Raw genomic sequence first — 23,276 nt, 5'->3', positions numbered from 1 at the left:
AGGTCAAACATTTCCTGTAGTTTTTCACCAGGTTTGCTCACACTGCAGCAGGGATTTTGGTCCACTCCTCCATACAGATCTTCCCTAGATCTTTCAGGTTTGGAGTTTCAGCTCCCTCCAAAGATTTTCTATTAAGTTCAGGTCTGATGACTGGCCAGGCCACACCAAGACCTCGAAATGCTTCTTACGGAGCCCCTCCTTAGTTGCCCTGGCTGTGTGTTTGGAGTCATTGTTATGCTGGAAGACCCAGCCATGACCCATCTTCAATGCTCTTACTGAGGGAAGGAGGTTGTTTGCCAAAATCTCACAAGACATGACCCCATCCATCCTCCCTTCAATACGGTGCAGTCGTCCTGTCCCCTTTGCAGAACAGCACCCCCAGAGTATGATGTTTCCACCCCCATGCTTCACGGTTGGGATGGTTTTCTTGGGGTTGTTCTCATCCTCTAAACATGGTAAGTGGAGTTGATTCCAAAAACCTCTATTCTGGTCTCATCTGACCACATGACCTTCTCCCATGCCTCCTGTGAATCATCCAGATGGTCACTGGTGAACTTCAAATGGGCCTGAACATGTGCTGGCTTGAGCAGGGGGACCTTGCTGCCCTGCAGGATTTTAAACCATGACAGCATCATGTGTTACTAATGTAATCTTTGTGACTGTGGTCCCAGCTCTCTTCAGGTCATTGACCAGGTCCTCCTGTGTAGTTCTGAGCTTTCTCAGAATCATCCTTACCCCACAAAATGAGATCTTGCATGGAATCCCAGACCGAGGGAGATTGACAGTCATCTTGTGTTTCTTTCACTTTCTAATAAATAATCATAACAGTTGTTGTCTTCTACCAAGCTGCTTGCCTGTTGTCCTGTAGTCCATCCCAGCCTTGTGCAGGTCTACAGTTTTGTCCCTGGTGTCCTTAGACAGCTCTTAGGTCTTGGCTATGGTGGACAGGTTGGTTTGTGATTGACTGAGTGTGTGAACAGGTGTCTTTTATACAGGTAACAAGTTCAAACAGGTGCAATTAATACAGGTAAAGAGTGCAGAATAAGAGGGCTTCTTAAAGAAAAATTAACAGGTCTGTGTGAGCCAGAATTCTTGCTGGTTGGTAGGTGTTCAAATACTTATTTGCAGCAGTAACATACAAATAAACTATTAAGAAAATCATACATTGTGATTTCTGTATTTATTTTTTTTTTTAGATTATTTCTCTCACAGACCCCTCCATGATTTTTAAGTGGGAGAACTTGCAAAATTGCAGGGTGTTTTATATATATATATATATATATATATATATATATATATATATATATATATGTATGTACGAGGGCTGTCAATAAAGTAACGGTCCTTTTTATTTTTTTCAAAAACTATATGGATTTCATTCATATGTTTTTACGTCAGACATGCTTGAACCCTCGTGCGCATGCGTGAGTTTTTCCACGCCTGTCGGTGACGTCATTCGCCTGTGAGCACTCCTTGTGGGAGGAGTCGTCCAGCCCCTCGTCGGAATTCCTTTGTCTGAGAAGTTGCTGAGAGACTGGCGCGTTGTTTGATCAAAATTTTTTCTAAACCTGTGAGACACATCGAAGTGGACACGGTTCGAAAAATTAAGCTGGTTTTCAGTGAAAATTTTAACAGCTGATGAGAGATTTTGAGGTGATTCTGTCGCTTTAAGGACTTTTCACGGTGCGAGACGTCGCGCAGCGCTGTCAGGCGGCGTCATCAGCCTGTTCAAGCTGAAAACCTCCACATTTCAGGCTCTATTGATCCAGGACGTCGTGAGAGAACAGAGAAGTTTCAGAAGAAGTCGGTTTCAGCATTTTATCCAGATATTCCACTGTTAAAGGAGATTTTTTTAATGAAAGACGTGTGGACGGGTCTGCGCGTCGGGACGCAGCCGACGCGGTGCGGCGGCACAGGAAAAACACCTCCGTGTTGATAACCATTTGTAAAATCCAGGCGGCTTTTGATGGCTTTCAGTGGAGTGAGTATATGAGAAATTGTTTAACAGGCAGGACATGTTCCAACTTGTCCTTAAGGCTTTCAACAGAGGTGTTTTTCCTGTGGCGGAGCGTCGCGGCGGCTGCGTCCCGACGCGCGGACCCGTCCGCACGTCTTTCATTAAAAAAATCTCCTTTAACAGTGGAATATCCGGATAAAATGCTGAAACCGACTTCTTCTGAAACTTCTCTGTTCTCTCACGACGTCCTGGATCAATAGAGCCTGAAATGTGGAGGTTTTCAGCTTGAACAGGCTGATGACGGCGGCTGAGAGTGCTGTGCGACGTCTCGCACCGTGGGAAGTCCTTAAAGCGACAGTATCACCTCAAAATCTCTCATCAGCCGTTAAAATTTTCACTGAAAACCAGCTTAATTTTTCGAACCGTGTCCACTTCGATGTGTCTCACAGGTTTAGAAAAAATTTTGATCAAACAACGCGCCAGTCTCTCAGCAACTTCTCAGACAAAGGAATTCCGACGAGGGGCTGGACGACTCCTCCCACAAGGAGTGCTCACAGGCGAATGACGTCACCGACAGGCGTGGAAAAACTCACGCATGGGCACGAGGGTTCAAGCATGTCTGACGTAAAAACATATGAATGAAATCCATATAGTTTTTGAAAAAAATAAAAAGGACCGTAACTTTATTGACAGCCCTCGTATGTATGTATGTATGTATATATAGGCATTCTTATAGGATCTTTTAACCTGTAGGAACTTGTTGTTATGCTGTCTGTGCCTCAAACATGACATCTGTACACGGAATCATGTGATGTTTGATATCAACTACAAGCTATGAATGAGAGACGTCCCTGCCTGTGATCAGCAGTGTCTCATAGTGCTGAAGGTTCAGGTATCTTCAGCACAAACATTAAATTAATTCCATGTATCAATTCTATAACTAGGATTTTCTTTGTGTGTCATGTGCAAGAATTCTCAGGCACCAGCAAATCGCTGGAGAAAAACATGAAACAGGTGTATCAAATTTCAGCAGTGTCTGAACTTAATTATTTGAAAAAAGTGCTCCCAGAGCAGAACATCCTCTTACTTTGCTTGTGTCTTTTCTGTGAGAAACGTGACAGGAATAGAGAGCCAATAAGAAGTGCTGTCAGCACCATCAGAAAGCTAGTAAACCTGGAGATCATTATTGTGGTTCTGCAGGTGCCTGCACCACTCGTCCATTCAAAGATTCCACAAATTCCAAGAACAGGGTAATAGAAAGTTGTAGTAATTGGCAAAAATAAGCGAGAAATGACATTTTCAGGAGAACATCTTCCACTGATTTAAAATTTAATCTGTATGTCCGGTCAGGAATCATATGCATGACCATCTTCAAGCACTGAGCAGTAATTTTAATTAGGTCTACTTCACATCACCCCCTTCGAACCTAATTTCCTCTTCCATTAATTGTTTTAAAAATGGGAGTTATGATCCTGAACTGCAGATTTAATGTGTTTGGGCTGGTGACCCTTCCAGCTGACTCTGTCTTTGCATTTTTGTTTGACTTAATGTGTGTTCGTATCTTGACAGCTCATGAGATGTGATTGTGTGAAGACCCAGGAAGCGGACAATTTGGACTCAGTTCCATTCTCTCCCTCCAGCCCACGGGAAAAATGGCTCAGGAGGAGGACACATGTCAAACTAAGGGTAAAACCCAAGTTGTTTTTATCATATACAGTAGTGTTCAGAATAATAGTAGTGCTACGTGACTAAAAAGATTAATCCAGGTTTTGAGTATATTTCTTATTGTTACATGAGAAACTAGGTACCAATAGATTCAGTAGATTCTGACAAATCCAACAAGACCAAGCATTCATGATATACACACTCTTAAGGCTATGAAATTGGGCTATTAGTAAGAAAAAGTAGAAAAGGGGGTGTTCACAATAATAGTAGCATCTGCTGTTGACACTACAAACTCAAAACTATTATGTTAAAACTGCTTTTTTAGCAATCCTGTGAATCACTAAGCTAGTATTTAGTTGTATAACCACAGTTTTTCATGATTTCTTCACATCTGCGAGGCATTCATTTTGTTGGTTTGGAACCAAGATTTTGCTCGGTTACTAGTGTGCTTGAGGGTCATTGTCTTGTTGAAACACCCATTTCAAGGGCATGTCCTCTTCAGCATAAGGCAACATGACCTCTTCAAGTATTTTGACATATCCAAACTGATCCATCAATCAATCAATCAATCAATTTTTTTTATATAGCGCCAAATCACAACAAACAGTTGCCCCAAGGCGCTTTATATTGTAAGGCAAGGCCATACAATAATTATGTAAAACCCCAACGGTCAAAACGACCCCCTGTGAGCAAGCACTTGGCTACAGTGGGAAGGAAAAACTCCCTTTTAACAGGAAGAAACCTCCAGCAGAACCAGGCTCAGGGAGGGGCAGTCTTCTGCTGGGACTGGTTGGGGCTGAGGGAGAGAACCAGGAAAAGACATGCTGTGGAGGGGAGCAGAGATCGATCACTAATGATTAAATGCAGAGTGGTGCATACAGAGCAAAAAGAAAAAGAAACAGTGCATCATGGGAACCCCCCAGCAGTCTACGTCTATAGCAGCATAACTAAGGGATGGTTCAGGGTCACCTGATCCAGCCCTAACTATAAGCTTTAGCAAAAAGGAAAGTTTTAAGCCTAATCTTAAAAGTAGAGAGGGTGTCTGTCTCCCTGATCTGAATTGGGAGCTGGTTCCACAGGAGAGGAGCCTGAAAGCTGAAGGCTCTGCCTCCCATTCTACTCTTACAAACCCTAGGAACTACAAGTAAGCCTGCAGTCTGAGAGCGAAGCGCTCTATTGGGGTAATATGGTACTACGAGGTCCCTAAGATAAGATGGGACCTGATTATTCAAAACCTTATAAGTAAGAAGAAGAATTTTAAATTCTATTCTAGAATTAACAGGAAGCCAATGAAGAGAGGCCAATATGGGTATCCATGATACCTGGTATGCGATATATAGGCCCAACACCATAGTAGGAGAAACATGCCCATATCATGATGCTTGCACCACCATGCTTCACTGTCTTCACTGTAAACTGTGGCTTGAATTCAGAGTTTGGGGGTCGTCTCACAAACTGTCTGCGGCCTGTAGACCCAAAAAGAACAATTTTACTCTCATCAGTCCACAAAATATTCCTCCATTTCTCTTTAGGCCAGTTGATGTGTTTTTTCGCAAATTGTAACCTCTTCTGCACATGTCTTTTATTTAACAGAGGGACTTTGCAGGGGATTCTTGCAAATAAATTAGCTACACACAGGTGTCTTCTAACTGTCACAGCACCTACAGGTAACTCCAGATTGTCTTTGATCATCCTGGAGCTGATCAGTGGGTGAGCCTTTGCCATTCTGGTTATTCTTCTATCCATTTTGATGGTTGTTTTCCATTTTCTTCCATGCATCTCTGGTTTTTTTTGGCCATTTTAAAGCATTGGAGATTATTGTAGATGAATAGCCTGTAATTTTTTGCACCTGCGTATACGTTTTCCCCTCTCCAATCAACTTTTTAATCAAACTACGCTGTTCTTGTGAACAATGTCTTGAACGTCCCATTTTCCTCAGGCTTTCAAAGAGAAAAGCATGTTCAACAGGTGCTGGCTTCATCCTTAAATAGGGGACACTTGATTCACACCTGTTTGTTCCTCAAAATTGACAAACTCACTGACTGAATGCTACACTACTATTATTGTGAACACCCCCTTTTCTACTTTTTTTTTACTAATAGCCCAATTTCATAGCCTTAGAAGTGTGCATATCATGAATGCTTGGTCTTGTTGGATTTGTGAGAATCTAATGAATCTACTGGTACCTTGTTTCCCATGTAACAATAAGAAATATACTCAAAACCTGGATTAATGTTTTTCGTCACATAGCACTACTATTATTCTGAACACTACTGCTATGAATCATCACCTAAAAGATCAGTAAAATCAGGGGCTGTGTACGTATCTATAATAAGAAGAACTCTGTATAGAAGCGATGCCAGAGTATTGGTATACAGTATTTCGATTTTTGAAGAGAGTTTCCTGCAATATGCAATAACTCAGTTTGTTTGTGTTTTGTGAAATTGTGTTTGAGTATCTGAAACAGTTTACCATGAGATACGTAGAAAAAAAGGATTCGGGGGGAGTAATACTTTTTGTCAGTGGTGTTTGGAGCAATGTGGTTGTCGAGGCCCAAGCCCTCAAATATCCTCGAGGCTTTGACCCATCAAAGATAATCATAAAACGAAAAAAAAAAAAAAAAAGAATAGGAATGGATCATACAAAGACAAAGGTTCACGACACGCAAATTCCTCCGCACGTCTTTTCATGACAAAAAACTCCTGTAACAGTGGAATGTGCTGTTCATTTCCAAAGTAAACGCTTTGTTGATCCGGGACGTCGTCTGACTACCACAGAAATGGCAGAAGAGTTTGACATGAGCACTTTTTCGACATGAAAAGACGTGCAGAGGAATTCACGCGTTGGGACGGAGGCGCAGGGCACAGAACAAAAAGCAACGCTGTGATGAAGCCTCACAGGACATGTTGTGGCATGTCCAGCTCGTCCACAATTTCTCGGATAGTCACATGACTGAAAAGCCACCGAAAGCCATCTGAATCTTCTAAATGGTGCAAGAGCTGGGCATGTTAGGGCTTGTCCTGTGAGACCAACACGGAGGTGCTTTCGTCCCGCGCCATGAGCGGCTCCGTTGCGAATTTCTCCGCTTCTCTTTCCATTACAAAAACTCCTGTAACAGTGGAATGTGCCGAAAAAGTGCTATGTCCAGCTGTCTTGCCATTTCTCTTGTAGTCAGACAACGTCCCAGATCAACAAAGCGTTCACTTTGGAAATGATCTGGTTGTTTGAGCCTGTCTATCGCCGCTCGGTGAGCGGCGCGCCCTCAGCCGCTGTGGGCCATCTTTAATCCAGTTGTAATTGTCCTTAATCTGTGTGATCCCCATAAGATCTTCACCGAAAGCCATCTGAATTTTCCAAATGGTTTCCACCTGGCTGTCTCTCACACTTTCTGAAAAAAGTTTGATGAAGCAAAGCGGCAGTCAATCAGCCAATTTCCTGACAATGAAAATCTGCCGAGGGGGCTGGACCACTCCTCCCACAGGGCGTGCTCACAGGCGAATGACACAACCGACAGGCGTGAAAAAAGTCACGCATGCGCACGAAGGTTCAAGCTTGGCTGATGTAATCACACATGATTCAAATCCATATAGTTTTTGCAAAAAATAAAAAGGTCTGTTACTTTTCTAACAGACCTCGTATTTTGTGCTAAATATAAATGGACTACTTATATTGCGCTTTTGTAGTCAAATCGCATTACAGTGATGCCTAATATTCACCCATTCATTCATTCTCTCACACACACTGATGTCAGGGTGCTGCCATGCAAGGTGCGTCACTACACACCGGAAACAACTTGGGGAATAAGAACCTCGTCCAAGGGCCCTGAGTGATTTTTCCAGTCAGGCAGGGATTAGAACAGAGGATCCTCTGGTCACAAGCCCACCACTTTAACCACTTGACTATCACCTCCAAATTAACTTTCAGCTAACTATAACATCTCCTCACCTCCCTTCATAAAATCATGGTTATAATCACCTGTTTGAAATAATATGAGTATTTAATTGTTTTTACCAAATTACTCGCTATAAATTGTGTTGTTGCAACTGTTTTTGGATTTCGTTGCAGGCCTGAAATGCAGGAATGGCTGAATATTAACAAAAAGAAATTAAGGTGACCACACAAACCACCAAATATCTTGGGATTATTCTGTCTGCAATGAAACGGAAGTCAGAGTAAATGTAAAAATCACTGCTGTTTTTGTTGTTGTTGGGTTTGGTGTTTGTTTGTTTGTTTTTCACATACTGTACCAATCCAACTTTTTCTGATTTGGGGTTGTAATTAAAATAAATGCATAACATTGAATAAAAAAATTCCAAATTAAACAAAGCCAGTGCAGTGGGCCTTATCACTCATATACTGTATGCGCCACATAAACATTTGCTGGAAGGAGAAAACGTGAGATTTCGGTCATGTAAGGACGCACATACTGCACATAGGACTCCATTAAAATGCAGCTATTTAGGCAAAAAGAGATTAAGCAGTTAATGATTTTCTGCAAGCTTACTTAGAGGTGCTGGCTGACTGATGCAATACGGAGAAAAGAACAAGACGACAAAGCTTAGGAGAGAGTTAACATGCTTTCGTCAAGGTCCCACAGAAACTGATTGCCGGCCACCGAAGTCACGAAACACACCACATCAAAGCAAAGTCTTTCCTCTCGTGGTGGAGGATTATTTCAGGACTTGTAAAGATGTGGAAACAGCTGTGTTCAGAGGTTTACATACTCCCATTGTGGAATGTCAGAGCAATATTGAACTGTGAGTGATTTCTTTGAACTGTGTTTTTTCTGGCAACGTGTGATTGTATAAAATGCATCTTAAATCAAGGGGGAAAAAGAAAGTGATGCATAAGTTTTAATATATTTTGGATTTCCTCAAATCAATATAGGATCAAAAATTATACATACAGCCATTTCAGTCATGCTGAAAGTTACAAAATGCTTAACTTCCTATTTGTGATCACAGTTGTCTACAAAAAAAAGGTTTGTTGGACGGCCCTCATTGGTTTGACCAACTGTACAATGAAAAACCCAAATTTCTCTGCAGATCTGAGAAAGACAATTGTAGACTTCCTCACGGACGGATTGTTTCTTGGAGATGATTCTAAATGGCAGGTTCCAAGTTCATCAATTCACACATACGTAAATGCAAGTTATTAGGCGATGTAGTTGGGGCAGTGTGGTGGCCAAGACCAGAAGGTTCCCCGTTCAAGATCACGCATGCCCAGAGTTGTGTCAAGAAGGGCATCTGGTGTAAAGCTTGTGCCAAATCAGCATGCGGATCCATATTGGATCTGCTGTGATCTCCCCAACTGAAAAAGGGAGAAAGAACTTACTTTATTGGGCGATGTAGTTACTTTGTCACAGTGCCAGTTTTCCTTGCAACCGATCACTTCAACCGGTGATGCAACAGATGATCCGGACTTGAGGTGAGGTGCTCATCAGGTAAACTACCTGCTAACATGCTCGGTTGCAAGGAGAAGCTGTTCTAATGTTGGCCCTTCAAGGCACACTGCTGCCCACCTCTGAATTAGAGGAAATTTGTTCAAGGTGGTCAGGACCAAACCAGGAACCACCAAAACACAGGTCTGCCATGAACTGAAAGCTGCTGGGATGCCAGCCTCACCGTCCAAAGCCAAAGTGCACTTTGCTCACTCCAATGGATTCTAATTCTTTTTAGAATCAATTTTAAGATTCTGTTTGTTTTTAAAGTCACTAATGGCTTTGCACCACTTTACTTGTCTTAGACTTTAAGGGCTCCTTCACACATAGTGCGAAGTTTGGACGAAGTGCACACTTAGCGCGCAAGACGCAGGAATCGTGTGCAAACCATGATGTCGTCCCTGCCTCCAATGCCTCGTACATCTGTTGCTACAACTATTTGTGCACACAAGTGCCTGAAAGACAAAGTGTGCACTGTGCAAACCCATCACACCCTCTTGCGGCAGGTGCCGGCCAAATTCCGGGTGACACGCACAAACATCTAACACCGCTTGCATGGCACTTAGAAAATGTGTGGCCAGTCGCACTCTTGGCTCGATAACAGACTGCAGACAGCCAGTGTCGTACTGCTGTGAAATTTTCTAAATTTGTTCTTATTGTTCTAATTTGTTGACTTTGCAAACACACACTGACACGTGGCTGTGTGCGCTCCACTGATGGGAGGCGTGACTTGCGACAGGAGCAGCTGTGGTGATCTGTCATTCTGGACATTCCAGCTACACAACACCTACTGTGTTTGGACGGTCATGGACTAGCAACTGTCCACTGTGAGGTACATGTGTCTGATTGCTGTATTTACATAAATAAAAACTTATATCGACGTGGTGGCGATAAGCTGCAGCAAGCGAGCGCACACACGCACACACGGAGTGGACAATGACAGCCTACCAGGTTGAAACGGACTGTCAGATCAGAACATGCAGTGGGCGTCACGTCACCCACATGAGTTCTTTTCCACATGACGCGGTGTCTTTGCTGTGGCGCGCCGTCCACAGGACACACGTGTCGGACAGAACACGTGTGTGGCCGACTGGACGCACCTGACGAGTAGATGTGGACATGATCAGAGCCCACTGCTTCTCATTCATGTCTGTAAACATGGGTCATCACCAGAGAAACAGAGGGATCATATTTGTATTGCTTGTATCACTTGATAAATGCAGTGCTTTTATATGGTGCGTGATTTTAATTTTTTGTAATACTTTCATGTCCTTCCTGATATGAGGCAGATTCCTGCAGCTTTCAAAGAACAGCTCCATAGCTCAGTGGTAAAGTGTCTGACTGGTAATCAGAGCTTTTGAAAGATGAGAGGTTGCATCCTGGGTGGTGTGTTTTTTTTTCTTTTTTCTTTTATTTTCTTATTATACATAAGCAGTGTTATGTGGTCCCATGTGTACCGGCTGGTTTTTATTTTTTTAATTATTCCACATAAGCGGTGCTATATGGTTCCACACGTACCAGCTGGTTTTTATTTCTTCCACATAAGTAGCGCCATGTGGTGCACCTGGCACGGTTCCTGCTCAATGAACCGGGTTTGTGCACGCCTGCTGTCGGCGTGATGTTTCGTGAGTTAATTTCGAACTGTTTTGCCATTTTCGTCCAAACGCCATACAAACTTTGCACTATTTGTGAAGGGGCCATAACTCTCCACAACAACAGCAGCAGGGCATTCCAGTCATCTGGCCAACTTAGAAATCCCAAGGTCGAGATATAAGCTTCGGGATGATATTTTGTGTTGGCTGCCCCCCAATCTGTGGAACAAGCTACCCCCCTGAGATATGCACCATTAGTGACCCTGCTTTTCTTTTTTAAATCAAAGCTCAAGACTTTTTTTATTCAAAAAGGATTTTAATACCAACTAGTAGTGCTTTGACTTTTTTATTGTGACATTTTATTGATTTATTCTTTCTTTTTATGTGCCTCTTCTGATTTTATTGTGTTAGACTCTTATTCCTGTTCATTTTATTTTGTGATTTTACTGTAAAGCACTTTGGTCCGAGTTGGTTGTTAGGGCTTTTTTAATGGGTGTAAAGGGTTTTTTAAATAAATGTTGATCATTTGATGGATTGAAAGCAGGTTTTACATCACCAGGCACTGAGGACACTGCTGTCCAAGAAAGGAACCTTTACTCCAAAAACGACACCTTAAAGCTCAAATAAAATTCGTGGGAGGCTGCAGCATTGAGGTCTGGAGCAGTTTTGGTTCCAGTAGAATGCATAAAGTGGATGGAATAACAAAAGAGGACAGGCTCAGAATTTTTCTTCAAAACCTCAAATCAGTACGTACGACAGCTGTAACCTGGACACAATTGGGTGTTCCAACAGGATAATGTCCCCAGTCACCAATCAGAGCTGGTTATGGAATGGACTTACCTTAGCCCTGTGAAGAACTATGGCTTGTGCTTAATGGCCAAATCTGTGTAAGGAAACCAACAACTTTAATTGAATTTGACCAATTCTGCCAAGAAGAGTGGTCAAATATCCAACTAGATTACTGCCAGAAGCTTGTTGATGGCTACCACAAGCGTTGGGCCAGTGTGAAACTTGCTAAGTGACAGTATGTAAAGAATTGTAAAGGGAAATAATGAGTTGTTGTGTGCCACAGAACGTCACTGCTAACCACAGGGTCAACGACGTCATTGCCACTGAGGATGGACCTCAGACCCTGGTCGGTCGCTTCATGTATGGTCCCTTAGACATGGTCACCCTAACTGGAGAAAAGGTGAATATACTGATATAAATATTACAATGTAACTCGCAACAAATGTTGCTGACCCAAGTTGTCCCTCCAGGTGGACATCCTGCTGATGACACAGCCTCAGTCAGGCCGCTGGGTCCACTTTGACACCGAGGTGACCAACAGCAGTGGCAGAGTCACGTATACCATACCCAAGAGCAAGAAGCTCAGCCTCGGAGTTTACCCCGTCAAAATGGTGGTGAAGTAAGACATCAAAACTCGCTGACATCATCTCTGTAACACAGAGGTCTCAAACTGCTTGGGGACACTAGTTTTAGAGACCAAAACCCTTTTTTGTACCAGGTTGTAAGCATGTTTGCTCAGACTGGGTGTTGGGTAGAGTTGTAGAAACCAGAGGCCTGGGGGACCTTTGTTGGTGAGGAAAGACTTACTGACCTTGACTTTGTGGAGGATGCTGTGAGTCAGTGGATACCCTGATTGGAGCACTTGAGGAGCTCAGTGAGAAATCAAAGAATCTGGGATTACTGTTGTCATGGATCAAGACTAAGGATCCAATGACCTCGTGGATTCAGCCATCAGGAGTGGATCTGTATGTGGTGGAAGTGTTGAACTTGTTGAGACAGCAGTGATGTTCATGTCTCTGGGTCCTCTACCTTTGAGATGGAGAGACATCTGGGAAGAGCTTATGTAGTCATGAGGTCGCTGTACAAGGTTTTGGCGATGCTGATACCTGTACAACAGAACAAAGCTACAGGTCCTAAGGGTTCTGTAACTTCCTGCCTTACTGTATAGTTGTGAAATTTGGATGCTAAGCTGACAACTGGATGTTTTTTGTACCAAGATGTTTTGAAGGATCTTTAGGTGCCACTGGAATGACTTTGTGTGAAATGAGTACTTCCTGAGGGAGACCTAGATGAGGATATATGTATGCAACTTTCATCGTGAGGGAGCATCATCTACGACATTTTGGCCACATGGTGCATTTCAAGGACATGCCCATGCTTCACCTTGCTACAGCAGCTGACCGATTACTTTTGAGAGGTGGAGATGGATCGGTTGTCTACCTGGGTGGTTGCAATCCAGGACCCAAAACGGTTCCATTGGCGTGACACCAGTGCATGCTGCCATACTTGAATTTACTTTTCTGTCACTTTATTTCTACTGTAAAGTTGAACATTTTAATTACGGGGTTCTGTGGGGATTGACTTGCTTTTGGAGTTAGCCTCAAGTGCCCATTCAAGGAACTGCAGATTTTGACACTTTCATGTTGACTACATTTTCCAGCACTATACATTTGGGTTGAATAGTTGCTATAATAAATAGAAGACTTGACAGCACTGGCAGTTTTTTGCTTTTCATATGCTGATTGTACATATTTTTGTTTCACAGAATAGTTATTTTTGATTGGACCCTACTGGGAGGGCAGAACCTGGCCAGTGACTACTAGTCTGAGAGCACTGCTGTAGCACGCACTTGGCATGGCTAATAAATGCTGTAAGAATGCAGGGCTGCTGCATTTAATGGACGATAAGTTGCATCACGGCTATATGTATATACAAAAAAGTATCACGAGGAGGAAAAAACCCTGCAAGTCACATCAGAATATAAGTCACATTTATTTCTGAAACATAGATTTCATGAGAATTCAAGAAAAATAATTTTATAACAATCTGGAAAGTCTACTCAATCGCACACTAGCTGAACGAAGAAGCTAAATATCTTATGTCTTTAATCTTGCATTTCTTGTTTCTGATGTACTGAAAACATACAAATACAATAAATGTACAATACAGTAAATGAAAATTGAATTGAAAAGATGTAAAAAGAAAACAAAAAAGAAAAAGCGACAGGCGAGAATGGTAGGACACAAATGCGAGGCTCACACAGACAGCTCTTGTAAAGCGGTTTTAATGTGGTAAGCAGTGGTCGGTACACGGGCAGGCAGTCTAAAATACACAGCAGTAGTGCAACAATCATCAGGCTTAGTCAAGGTTGGAACAGACAGGCAGGAGGTCGAAAACACAATGAAGCAGGCAGGACTAGAGATCATGAAACCAAGAGCTGGATAGAAGGCACAGGGTGCATCATTCTGGCAAGGAATACACACAGACACAGACAGTGCGCATATATACCCCCAGAAGCCAATCAGCAAATCCAGGACAGGTGTGCATAGAAAGAACCAGAAACAGGGCGTGGACAGAGAGCAAGACAGCAACAGACACACCCCAACAAGAAAAGGAACATAAAGAAAAGCATACTTGAACAAAAGGAAAATAACCAAACTGACCAAAAACAAAGCAGAAAACCAACCCCACCGTCAGGCCCTGACAGTACCCCCCCGCCACTGCCGACCCCGGCGGCCCAGGAGAAGAGGGATGAGCGGTATGGAACTCGTGAATCAGACTGGGTGTTGGGAAGGTGTCGTAGCACGGACCCACAACAGGGGGCGCAAATGAACGGACAATGAATAAGCCAAAAAGTAACAATTTAATGTTGTGATAATACACAACTAAATTCACAGAAATCTGCACAGTCAATTTACACCAGGTGACGTGTGGGCAGGCTCGAAGATAGAACACCCCCGATGAGAGAGAAGCCGCGTCCCACACCGCTTCCACCACCAACGGTCTGAAGAACACCGGAGCCGCCAAGTCCCGAGTCCCCAGGTGGCCTCTGTCTTCGGCTGTCGACCCTGGTACTGCTGGCAGAAAGCAGAGATAAGATGAATGAGTGTGGGTCCGCACACTCAGTAATCCACAGTCCATACACGGTTAGGAGGGAGCACCTCCACCTCCAATCACACACTTGTGCAGCTCCTGGTTAACCACTTATCTGGGTTGGGGTGTGAGGCGAAGCCGTCGCTGTCACACCAAACGCCAATTCCCCAGACAAGGCAACACTCCAGGAAAACGGCTGCAACAGAAGTTCAGGTTATACACACAAAGTGTCAGTCAGCAGAGAAATTACCTCTTCAGTAGTTGCGATTTCTCGGCGAGGAGGTGGAGTTGCAGTCCGGCTTTTATGGTGGTGATGATGATGATGAACGAGTGACAGCTGGTGCAGGGGATGAATGACAGCTGTCACTTCTTCTGGGTCTGGCGCCCTCTCGTGCTTGGAGCCCGCACTCCAAACAGGGCGCCCTCTGGTGGTAGTGGGCCAGCAGTACCTCCTCTTCAGCGGCCCACATAACACTGGGGGCCAAAACAAAACGGGAGAGAACCCACGACCGCTCCTCAGGGCCGTACCCCTCCAAATCCACCAAATATTGGAGACTGCGATGGCGAGAAGCCAAGAGCCGATGCACAGCAAAAACAGGGCCACCATCCGCACATCGGCAGTGGCGGGGGAATGGCAGGAGGGCACAACGTACTGGACCGGATGGGTTTGACTTCACTGACATGAAAAGTAGGGTGAACACGTATGGACCGGGGGAGGTGGAGATGAACAGAAACCAGATTAATGACCTTGGCAACCGGGAAGGACCAATGAACCCGGACACAATTTTTTAGGCACGCTCCAAAGGGCCAGGTGGCGCGTCAACAGCCAAACTTTCTGGCCTGGAGAGTAAGACAGGGCCACTGAAGGCCTGCGATCAGCGGCGGACTTGTATGCGACCAAGGAATGTAATAAGGCCAAAAGGGCCCGGTTCCAGGTCCGTCTGCAATGGAGGAGGGAACCGTGGAGTTGAGGTTAGGAAATAGCGTGGGTTGATGACCAAAAACAACATGAAACGGGGTGAAACCAGTGGAACTTGAGGGCAAACTGTTATGAGCGAGTTTGATCCATGGAAGCTGGTCTGACCATGATGCGGGATGGCGGGATGCGAGAATCCGGAGCCCCCTTTCCAGTTCTTGGTTCAGCCGTTCCGTGTGCCCATTAGCCTGTGGATGATAGCCCAAGGTGAGACTACTCGTTACCCCGAGGAGACGGCAGAATTCCCTCCAAAAATGAGATATAAACTGTGGACCCCGATCAGAAACTATGTCCTGCAGCAACCCGTGTAATTTAAAAACCTGGTTTAACATAACTTCAGCGGTCTCTTTAGCGGATGGTAATTTACTCAATGGAATGAAATGAACCATTTTAGAAAGACAATCTACAACCATCATTACAACTGTGTACCCCTTTGAAGATGGAAAGCTGGTCACAAAGTCAAATGTGATGTGGGTCCAGGGGCGAGTTGGGACCGGCAATGGTAACAAGGTTCCAGCAGGCGGACGGTTTGAAGACTTGTGCATGGCACATACTTGACAGGCAGTGACATATTCCATGACATCCCTAACAAGCCTGGGCCACCAGAATCTTTGTTGCACAGCAAAAAGAGTCTTCTTAATTCCTGGATGATTATACATGCGATTCTTGTTACACCACCGTATAGTATCCCCCCTAAGGGAAGTTGGAACAAAAAGCTTGTCCTGTGGACAACCTTCGGGAACCGGTGCATCACCCACCGCAGACCTTATCTTCGATTCAATATCCCAACTGATTGCAGAAACAAAACACGTCTTAGGTAAAATTGTGTCTGGGTCTGCAGACCCCTCTTTTGAGTCCCCCTGACGGGATAGAGCATCTGGTTTACCGTTCTTACCGCACAGACGGTAGGACAGGGTGAAATTGAAGTGACTATAAAATATGGCCCACCGGGCCTGGCGAGAATTGAGTCGCTTAGCGATCTTAAGGTATTCTAAATTCTTGTGGTTGGTGTAAACGACGAAAGGTAATTGTGCCCCCTCCAACCAGTGTCGCCATTCCTCCAAGGCCACCTTTACTGCCAACAGCTCGCGGTTGCCGATGCCGTAATTGCATTCAGCAGCGGATAACGTCTTGTACAAGAAGGCACACGGGTGAAGCCTATTGTCGTAGGGGCTTCTCTGGGACAAGACTGCCCTACTCGTACATTAGAGGCATCAACCTCAACCACGAACTGTCGGGCTGGGTCAGGGAGGAGCAGCACGGTGGCCACGGTAAAGCGATTCTTTAGGATTTTGAACGCCTCGTCGCACTCCGGTGTCCACACGAGTGACCGGAGCGATGAGGTGGCATTATGCAGAGGGGCTGCGACCGTATCGAAGTTACGGATAAATTTGCGATCGAAATTTGCAAGTCCTAAAAACCATTGTAACTCGGGATGTGGGAATGGCCTAGTCACGTACCGCTGAAACTTTCTCGGGGTCCATCCTGATTTCCCCTTTTGAGATTATGAATCCTAAAAATGATACAGTTGATTTATGGAACTCACATTTTTCCGCTTTTACATAAAGGTCATTTTGAAGCAGTGTTTGCAAGACAGTGCGAATGTGTTGGGTGTGTGTTGCCAGATCAGGGGCAAAAATAAGGATATCATCCAGGTATAGGAAGACGTATTTGTTCAAATTTTCCTTCAGCTCGTCGTTAACAAGATTTTGGAACACGGCAGGTGCATTTGTGAGTCCGAACGGCATCACTAGGTACTCATAATGTCCAGATGGCATATTAAAAGCCATCTTCCACTTGTCCCCTTCTCTAATACGGACCAAATGATACGTGTTTCGTAGGTCGAGTTTGGTAAAAATCGCAGCTCCATCTAATAATTCAAAGGCAGAGGAAATAAGAGGCAATGGATAACGATTTTTCACTGTGATACTGTTTAAACCGCGTTAATCAATGCAAGCATGGAGGGTCTTATCTTTCTTTTCCACAAAAAAGAAACCTGCCCCTGCAGGTGAAGATGAAGGTCATATCAGACCGGCCGCTACGGACTGGTGGATGTATGCATTCATTGCGTGGCGTTCAGGTGCTGACAAAGAGAAGAGTTTTCCCCGTGGCAGACTCGCTCAGGGGAGAAGCTCTATAGCGCAGTCGTAACTTCGGTGCAGCGTTAAAGATTTAGCCCTAGCTTCAATAAATACTGCGGCTAGGTCATGGTAGCACTCTGGTACCCTGGCGAGATCCGGGCTAGAACCCCGCTGGGTGCTTTCCAAGTTTTGCAGACAATGGTTATTACAGGCCGGGCTCTAAGAAATTATTTCTGCCTTAACCCAATCAAAATTAGGCCTGTGCCTTTGGAGCCAGGGGTGCCCCAGTATGAGCGAGTGAGTCATATTTTCCATTACATGAAAACTGATTGATTCAGTGTGAGTTTGAGAGATCTGTAATTTTACAGAGTGCGGTGAGTGATTTGGCCCAGTACGTGGCCATCCACAGCACGTACCACCAGAGGGCGAGATATCTTATACATCCTAAGGCGAAGGACCCTGGCGAGAGAAGATAGAATTAGAGTGGCATCAGAACCTGAATCAACAAGCGCCAAAACATCAATGGAAGTGTGATCAGAAATTATTTTAGCTGGAATTATGTTATGTGCCGAAACTGAGGAAATGGAATTTAAACTCACCCGCAACTCCGTTCTTGACCGCGCATTGGCACCCCTGGCTTGACAATCAGCTATTAAATGTCCAGACTGTCCACAGTAGTAACAGAGGTTGTCCACACAGCAGCGCTGTCATTCTGCTGGAGTCAGGCGCATGCGCCCTAGCTGCATCGGCTCGTCAGTGTTGTGCTGAGAAGGATCAGGCCGGGAGGGGCTGAAAGAGGCGGAGCGGCTGGGAGGCACGTTGTACTTTGATCCAGACGGGTCCCACTGCGAGGACAGTCCTGCAGTCTACGATCGGTGCGGATGGCTAGGGCGATCAATCCATCCAGGTCCCCCGGCAAGTCTGTGGCTATTAATTGCTCCTGGATCTCCGCCGACAGGCCCTGGAAAAACACGTCGAGTAGGGCGGCTGGGTTCCACTCACTCTTTGCCGCCAGGATGCGGAAGTCGATGGCGTAGTCCGTGGCCTGGCAGCTGCCCTGCTTCAGCTTCATCAAGGAGCGTGCCGCTTCACGTCCCGGAGTGGTATGCTGGAATACTTGTTCAAGAGCCGTGATGAACGCCAGGAGTGAAGCACAGGACGGTGACTGACGCTCCCATTCGGCAGTGGCCCAGGCAGCGGCTCATCCAGTCAGGTGAGTTATTACATAAGCTATTTTTGTTCTGTCGGTTGGGAACATGGGTGACATCAATTCAAAATGCAACTCACACTGAGTGATAAACGGCCTGACGTCCCCTGATTCACCTGAGAAGTGTTCTGGGCGAGATAACTGGTTGCACACGATAGGTGTGGATGCGGTAGCCAGCGAGGCGGTTGGCGGCCCCCGTGGGGGGTTAGGACTCCTGGTGGCTGCGTCCGACGTAGCCTGAGGATCAAGACGGGACAGAATCTGGCTCATCTGTACGCTCACTGTAGACATAAACTAGCAAGGTTTAGCAAGTTCGCTAAACCCGGCGCTGAGCATAGAAAGCTTGTCTTCCTACTGAGCGAGCTGCTGGCTGTGGTGGCGCACCACCAACTGGAATGGATCAGAGCCTGCTGTGTCCATCGTAGGCCAGATTGAGCTGACAGGCGAGTATGGGAGGACACAAATGCGAGGCTCATACAGACAGCTCTTGTTGTAAAGCGGTTTTAATGTGGTAAGCAGTGGTCGGTACACGGGCAGGCAGTACAAAATACACAGCAGCAGTACAATGATCATCAGGCTTAGTTGAGGTCAGAACAGACAGGCAGGAGGTCGAAAACACAATGAAGCAGGCAGGACGAGAGATCATGAAACCAAGAGCTGGATAGAAGGCACAGGGCGCATCAATCTGGCGAAGAACAGACACAGACAGTGAGCATATATACCCCCAGAAGCCAATCAGCGAATCCAGGACAGGTGTGCATGGAAAGTACCAGAAACAGGGCGTGGCCAGAGACAGAGAGCGAGACAGCAACAAACACACCCCATGAAGAAAAGGAACATAAAGAAAAGCATACATGAACAAAAGGAAAATAACCAAACTGACCAAAAACAAAGCAGAAAACCAACCCCACCGTCAGGCCCTGACAAAACATATCGGACGCTACACCATCGTCCCCTGCAGTCGGACGGGTGCCAGGAGAAAACGTATAGAACAAAGTATGGTTTTTGTGTACCATTACATTCACAAACTAGTAAAAATAAATTGTGACTAATAGTCCAGAAAATATGGTAATTGACCAGCAGGCAAATGCGCGAATACTTCAGGTTCTGACATGATGACCATCGACAATAAGGGTATTTTATGCTTTCTTTTTTTCTGGTACCACTTTGGGGCTCTCATTCATGCATTACACATCACCTTGACTTTTCTTTGACACTCTCAAGGGGCGATCAGACAAGCGCAGAGGCCTACCTGACTGTGTTACCACGGGGCATGGAGTGTGTCGTATTCAGCATCGACGGCTCCTTCGCTGCCAGTGTGTCAATCATGGGCAGTGATCCTAAAGTCCGACCCGGAGCTGTGGACGTCGTCAGGTACTTTTTAAGACTCCTAGAGGACAGATTGGCTTTTAAATCGCTCTGCTGTATTACGGTAAGCCCACTGTCGGTCATATCTCAAGAGCGAATGGATGGTTTTCAGGCAAATTTGTGTAGGGTCTGCCTTCCACTCAGGGATGATCCTATTAACATTTGAGGTTTAGGGAGCAAAGATCAGGATCACAGTGCAAGTTCAACATTTTGGCCCAATGCAAATAGACAGGATGAAAACTTTCAAAGGCTTGTAACTCCCGAATCAGAGCTGAAAGACCCATAGGAACAATTAAACCACACACAATTTGAACTTGTGGGACCCTGCCAGAATTTGTCATTCAAGGACACACCACTTAACCCACCACTTATGGTGGGTGGAAGGTGCGAGATACACCTATAGTTATTATTCGACATATGGGTTTTCAAAATATACAATTGCATTTAACCTTGAAGGTCACAATCAATGTAGCTTCCATTTTAATTGTTTAGTATGACTAATGGTACTATATAGGTCGATCTAGTATGATAAGCAACAGTTTTGTCATGCCCCAAGGTTTTCGAAATGGAGCAATATCACCACCTGGTGAAGAATTCATGCAGGAACAACAGAATTTTGCCAAGAGCTCTAGTGGTTGCTATTATAAGAAGTGATATGTGGGCCTATAATATGTAACTTCTAATGTAATAATGAGTGACCTTTAACATATTCAAAGTCAGATCCAGGTTGCTGTAATTAAGTGGCAACAGGCTCTGCACTTGCTGGAGTCTTCGCATCTACTTTTGTGTTGTGTGTTTCCAGGCACTGGCAGGATCTTGGATATCTGATCATCTACATCACAGGTCGTCCTGATATGCAGAAGCAGCGCGTTGTATCTTGGCTTTCGCAGCACAACTTTCCTCATGGGATGATATTCTTTTCTGAAGGCCTGGTTCACGATCCGCTGCGACAGAAGACCATTTTCCTCAGGAATCTGATACAGGAGGTACCAGAAGTATGACTCATCCTAACATTTACGAATCAGGCCATGCTTACAGTTGTATATCTTCAGATCGCATGCCATAAAAACATCTCGTGCTTCTCCAGTTAATTATTTCCTCTTCTTCTTCTTCTGTCCAGTGTCACATAAAGATCAACTCTGCATATGGCTCCATGAAGGACATCTCTGTTTACAACATGCTGGGCCTCAGTTCTTCACAGATCTATATCGTTGGCAGGCCTTCGAAGAAATATCAAAACCAGTGCCAGGTACTCGAACGTCAATATAATTCTTTCTTTTTTCCCTTCGCCTTCCAGCTTGAGACGTTTTTCACAGCATTCATGTTTGCTGTTTTTAGTTTAAATGGTTTCTTTTTACCCGACTGCCTGAAGGGTTTGTGTCTAAGCAGAGTTTGCTAACGCTCTGTCCTAAAATAAATATATAAATAGAAATGTCAACTGTAATGTTTAGCCATCTTTGGTTACAACAGGGCACAATTAATGATCATGGTTATACAATTTTCTGCCTACGTTTTGATAAGTCAAAGGACAAAGGGAGTAACATAACCACTCAGTCATCTGAAAAAATAAATAAATAAATAAAAATTCAAGCAACTTTTTTCAAATTACTCATTTTTATGCATTAGTCAATATGTTAGCGCTTTTTATTGGCCAGAGGTCATGGAGAGCAATGTTACTGCTCTGTCTTCTGACAAAATAAATAAGTCAAGCTGCACTTATCAATAGCTAAATTTTATGCATTGGTCAATAAATTAGGATATTGTTGAAGCTCAGGGTCATACGTCTAGTTTTGACAAGCTCTTTTTATAGGTCAAAAATCATGGAGAACAATATTACTGCTTTGCTGAAAGAACTGAAGCTACGTGTTTCAAGTGGCTACTTTTAATGCTTTAATCAATAAATTAGGCTTCTTCTGAAGCTCAAAGTCATACATCTACTTCTAACTAGCTCTTTTTATAGGCTACAGGTCTTGGAGAACAATATTACTGCTCTGTCTTCTGGGGAAAAAACCTTAAGCTACAATTCTCAAATAGCTCCGTTTTATCCATTGTTCAATAAATTAGGCTGCTGTTGAAGGTCAGGGTCATACATCTAGTATGGGTGAGCTCTTTTTATAGAACACAAGTTGTGGAGAACAATATTACTGCTCTGTCTTCTGGGGGAAAAAAAAATTCAAATAGCTAATTTTTATGCATCAGCTGATAAACTATGCTACTGTTGAAGCTCAAGGTCTTGGGCCTAGTTTTGACCAGCTCTTCTTATAGGTTGATGGTCATGAAGAACAACATTAAAGCTATGTTGAAAAAGCTGAAGCTACACTTTTCAGATAACTAATTTTTATGCATTAGTCAATACTGGACTGTTGTCAAAGCTCAATTTCATATGTCTAGTTTTGGCAACAACTTTCTATAGGTCAGAGGTCATGGAGAACAATATTTCAGGGCAGGGAGGTGAGAATCAAGCTATGCTTTTCAAGAGTTTATTTTTATGCATTGGTCAATACATTGTCCTACTGTTGAAGCTCAAGGTCATACATCTAGTTTTGACAAGCTCTTTTTATAGGTCAAAAGTCACAGAGACCAACATTACTGCTTTGCTGAAATAATTTAAGCTACATGTTTCAAACAGCTAATTTTTATGCATTGGTCAATAAATTGCTACTATCAAAGCTCAAGGTCATATGTCTAGTTTTTTGGTGAGCTCTTTTATAGGCCAGAAGTTGTGGAGAGCAGTATTACTTACCTGTCCTCTGCAAAAACAACAACAACAAAAAAAACAAGCTACACTCTTCAAATAACTTTTTTTTATGCCATGGTCAATAAATTAGTCTGCTTCTGAAGCTCAAGGTCATACGTCTAGCTTGTCAAAAACTAGAATTCAGTAAAATTCAAGCTACACTTTTCAAATAACTCATTTGTAGGTGTATGTCAATAAATTAGGCTGCTGTTGAAAGTCAAGGTCATACGTCTAGTTTTGACAAGGTCTTTGTATTGGTCAGAGGTCGTAGAGAATGATGTTACTGCTCTTTTTCAAAGAAAATTCAGGTGTGGTTTTCCAGTTTCCTGTTTTACAAATATTAGGGCCCCTTCACACACAGTGCAAATATG

The 23,276-nt window shown here is 44.1% G+C and overlaps 1 protein-coding gene across 2 annotated transcripts in view; it reads left to right on the top strand.

The window, feature by feature from the left end:
- Positions 1 to 23,276, top strand: part of LOC117509471 (membrane-associated phosphatidylinositol transfer protein 3-like) — a 451,299-nt gene that overhangs the window by 417,187 nt on the left and 10,836 nt on the right. For both annotated transcript variants that reach the window (XM_034169173.1, XM_034169171.1), the window contains exons 13-18: positions 3,527 to 3,643; positions 11,727 to 11,843; positions 11,914 to 12,062; positions 20,025 to 20,174; positions 20,971 to 21,154; positions 21,289 to 21,417. In XM_034169173.1, coding sequence (XP_034025064.1) covers positions 3,527 to 3,643; positions 11,727 to 11,843; positions 11,914 to 12,062; positions 20,025 to 20,174; positions 20,971 to 21,154; positions 21,289 to 21,417 — 846 coding nt within the window. The remainder of the gene's footprint in view (positions 1 to 3,526; positions 3,644 to 11,726; positions 11,844 to 11,913; positions 12,063 to 20,024; positions 20,175 to 20,970; positions 21,155 to 21,288; positions 21,418 to 23,276) is intronic.

Source organism: Thalassophryne amazonica, chromosome 4, assembly GCF_902500255.1.
Source record: "Thalassophryne amazonica chromosome 4, fThaAma1.1, whole genome shotgun sequence".
Taxonomy (NCBI): domain Eukaryota; kingdom Metazoa; phylum Chordata; class Actinopteri; order Batrachoidiformes; family Batrachoididae; genus Thalassophryne; species Thalassophryne amazonica.
The sequence above is the reverse complement of the archived record's forward strand: the minus strand, read 5'-3'. Positions and strand labels throughout refer to the sequence as shown.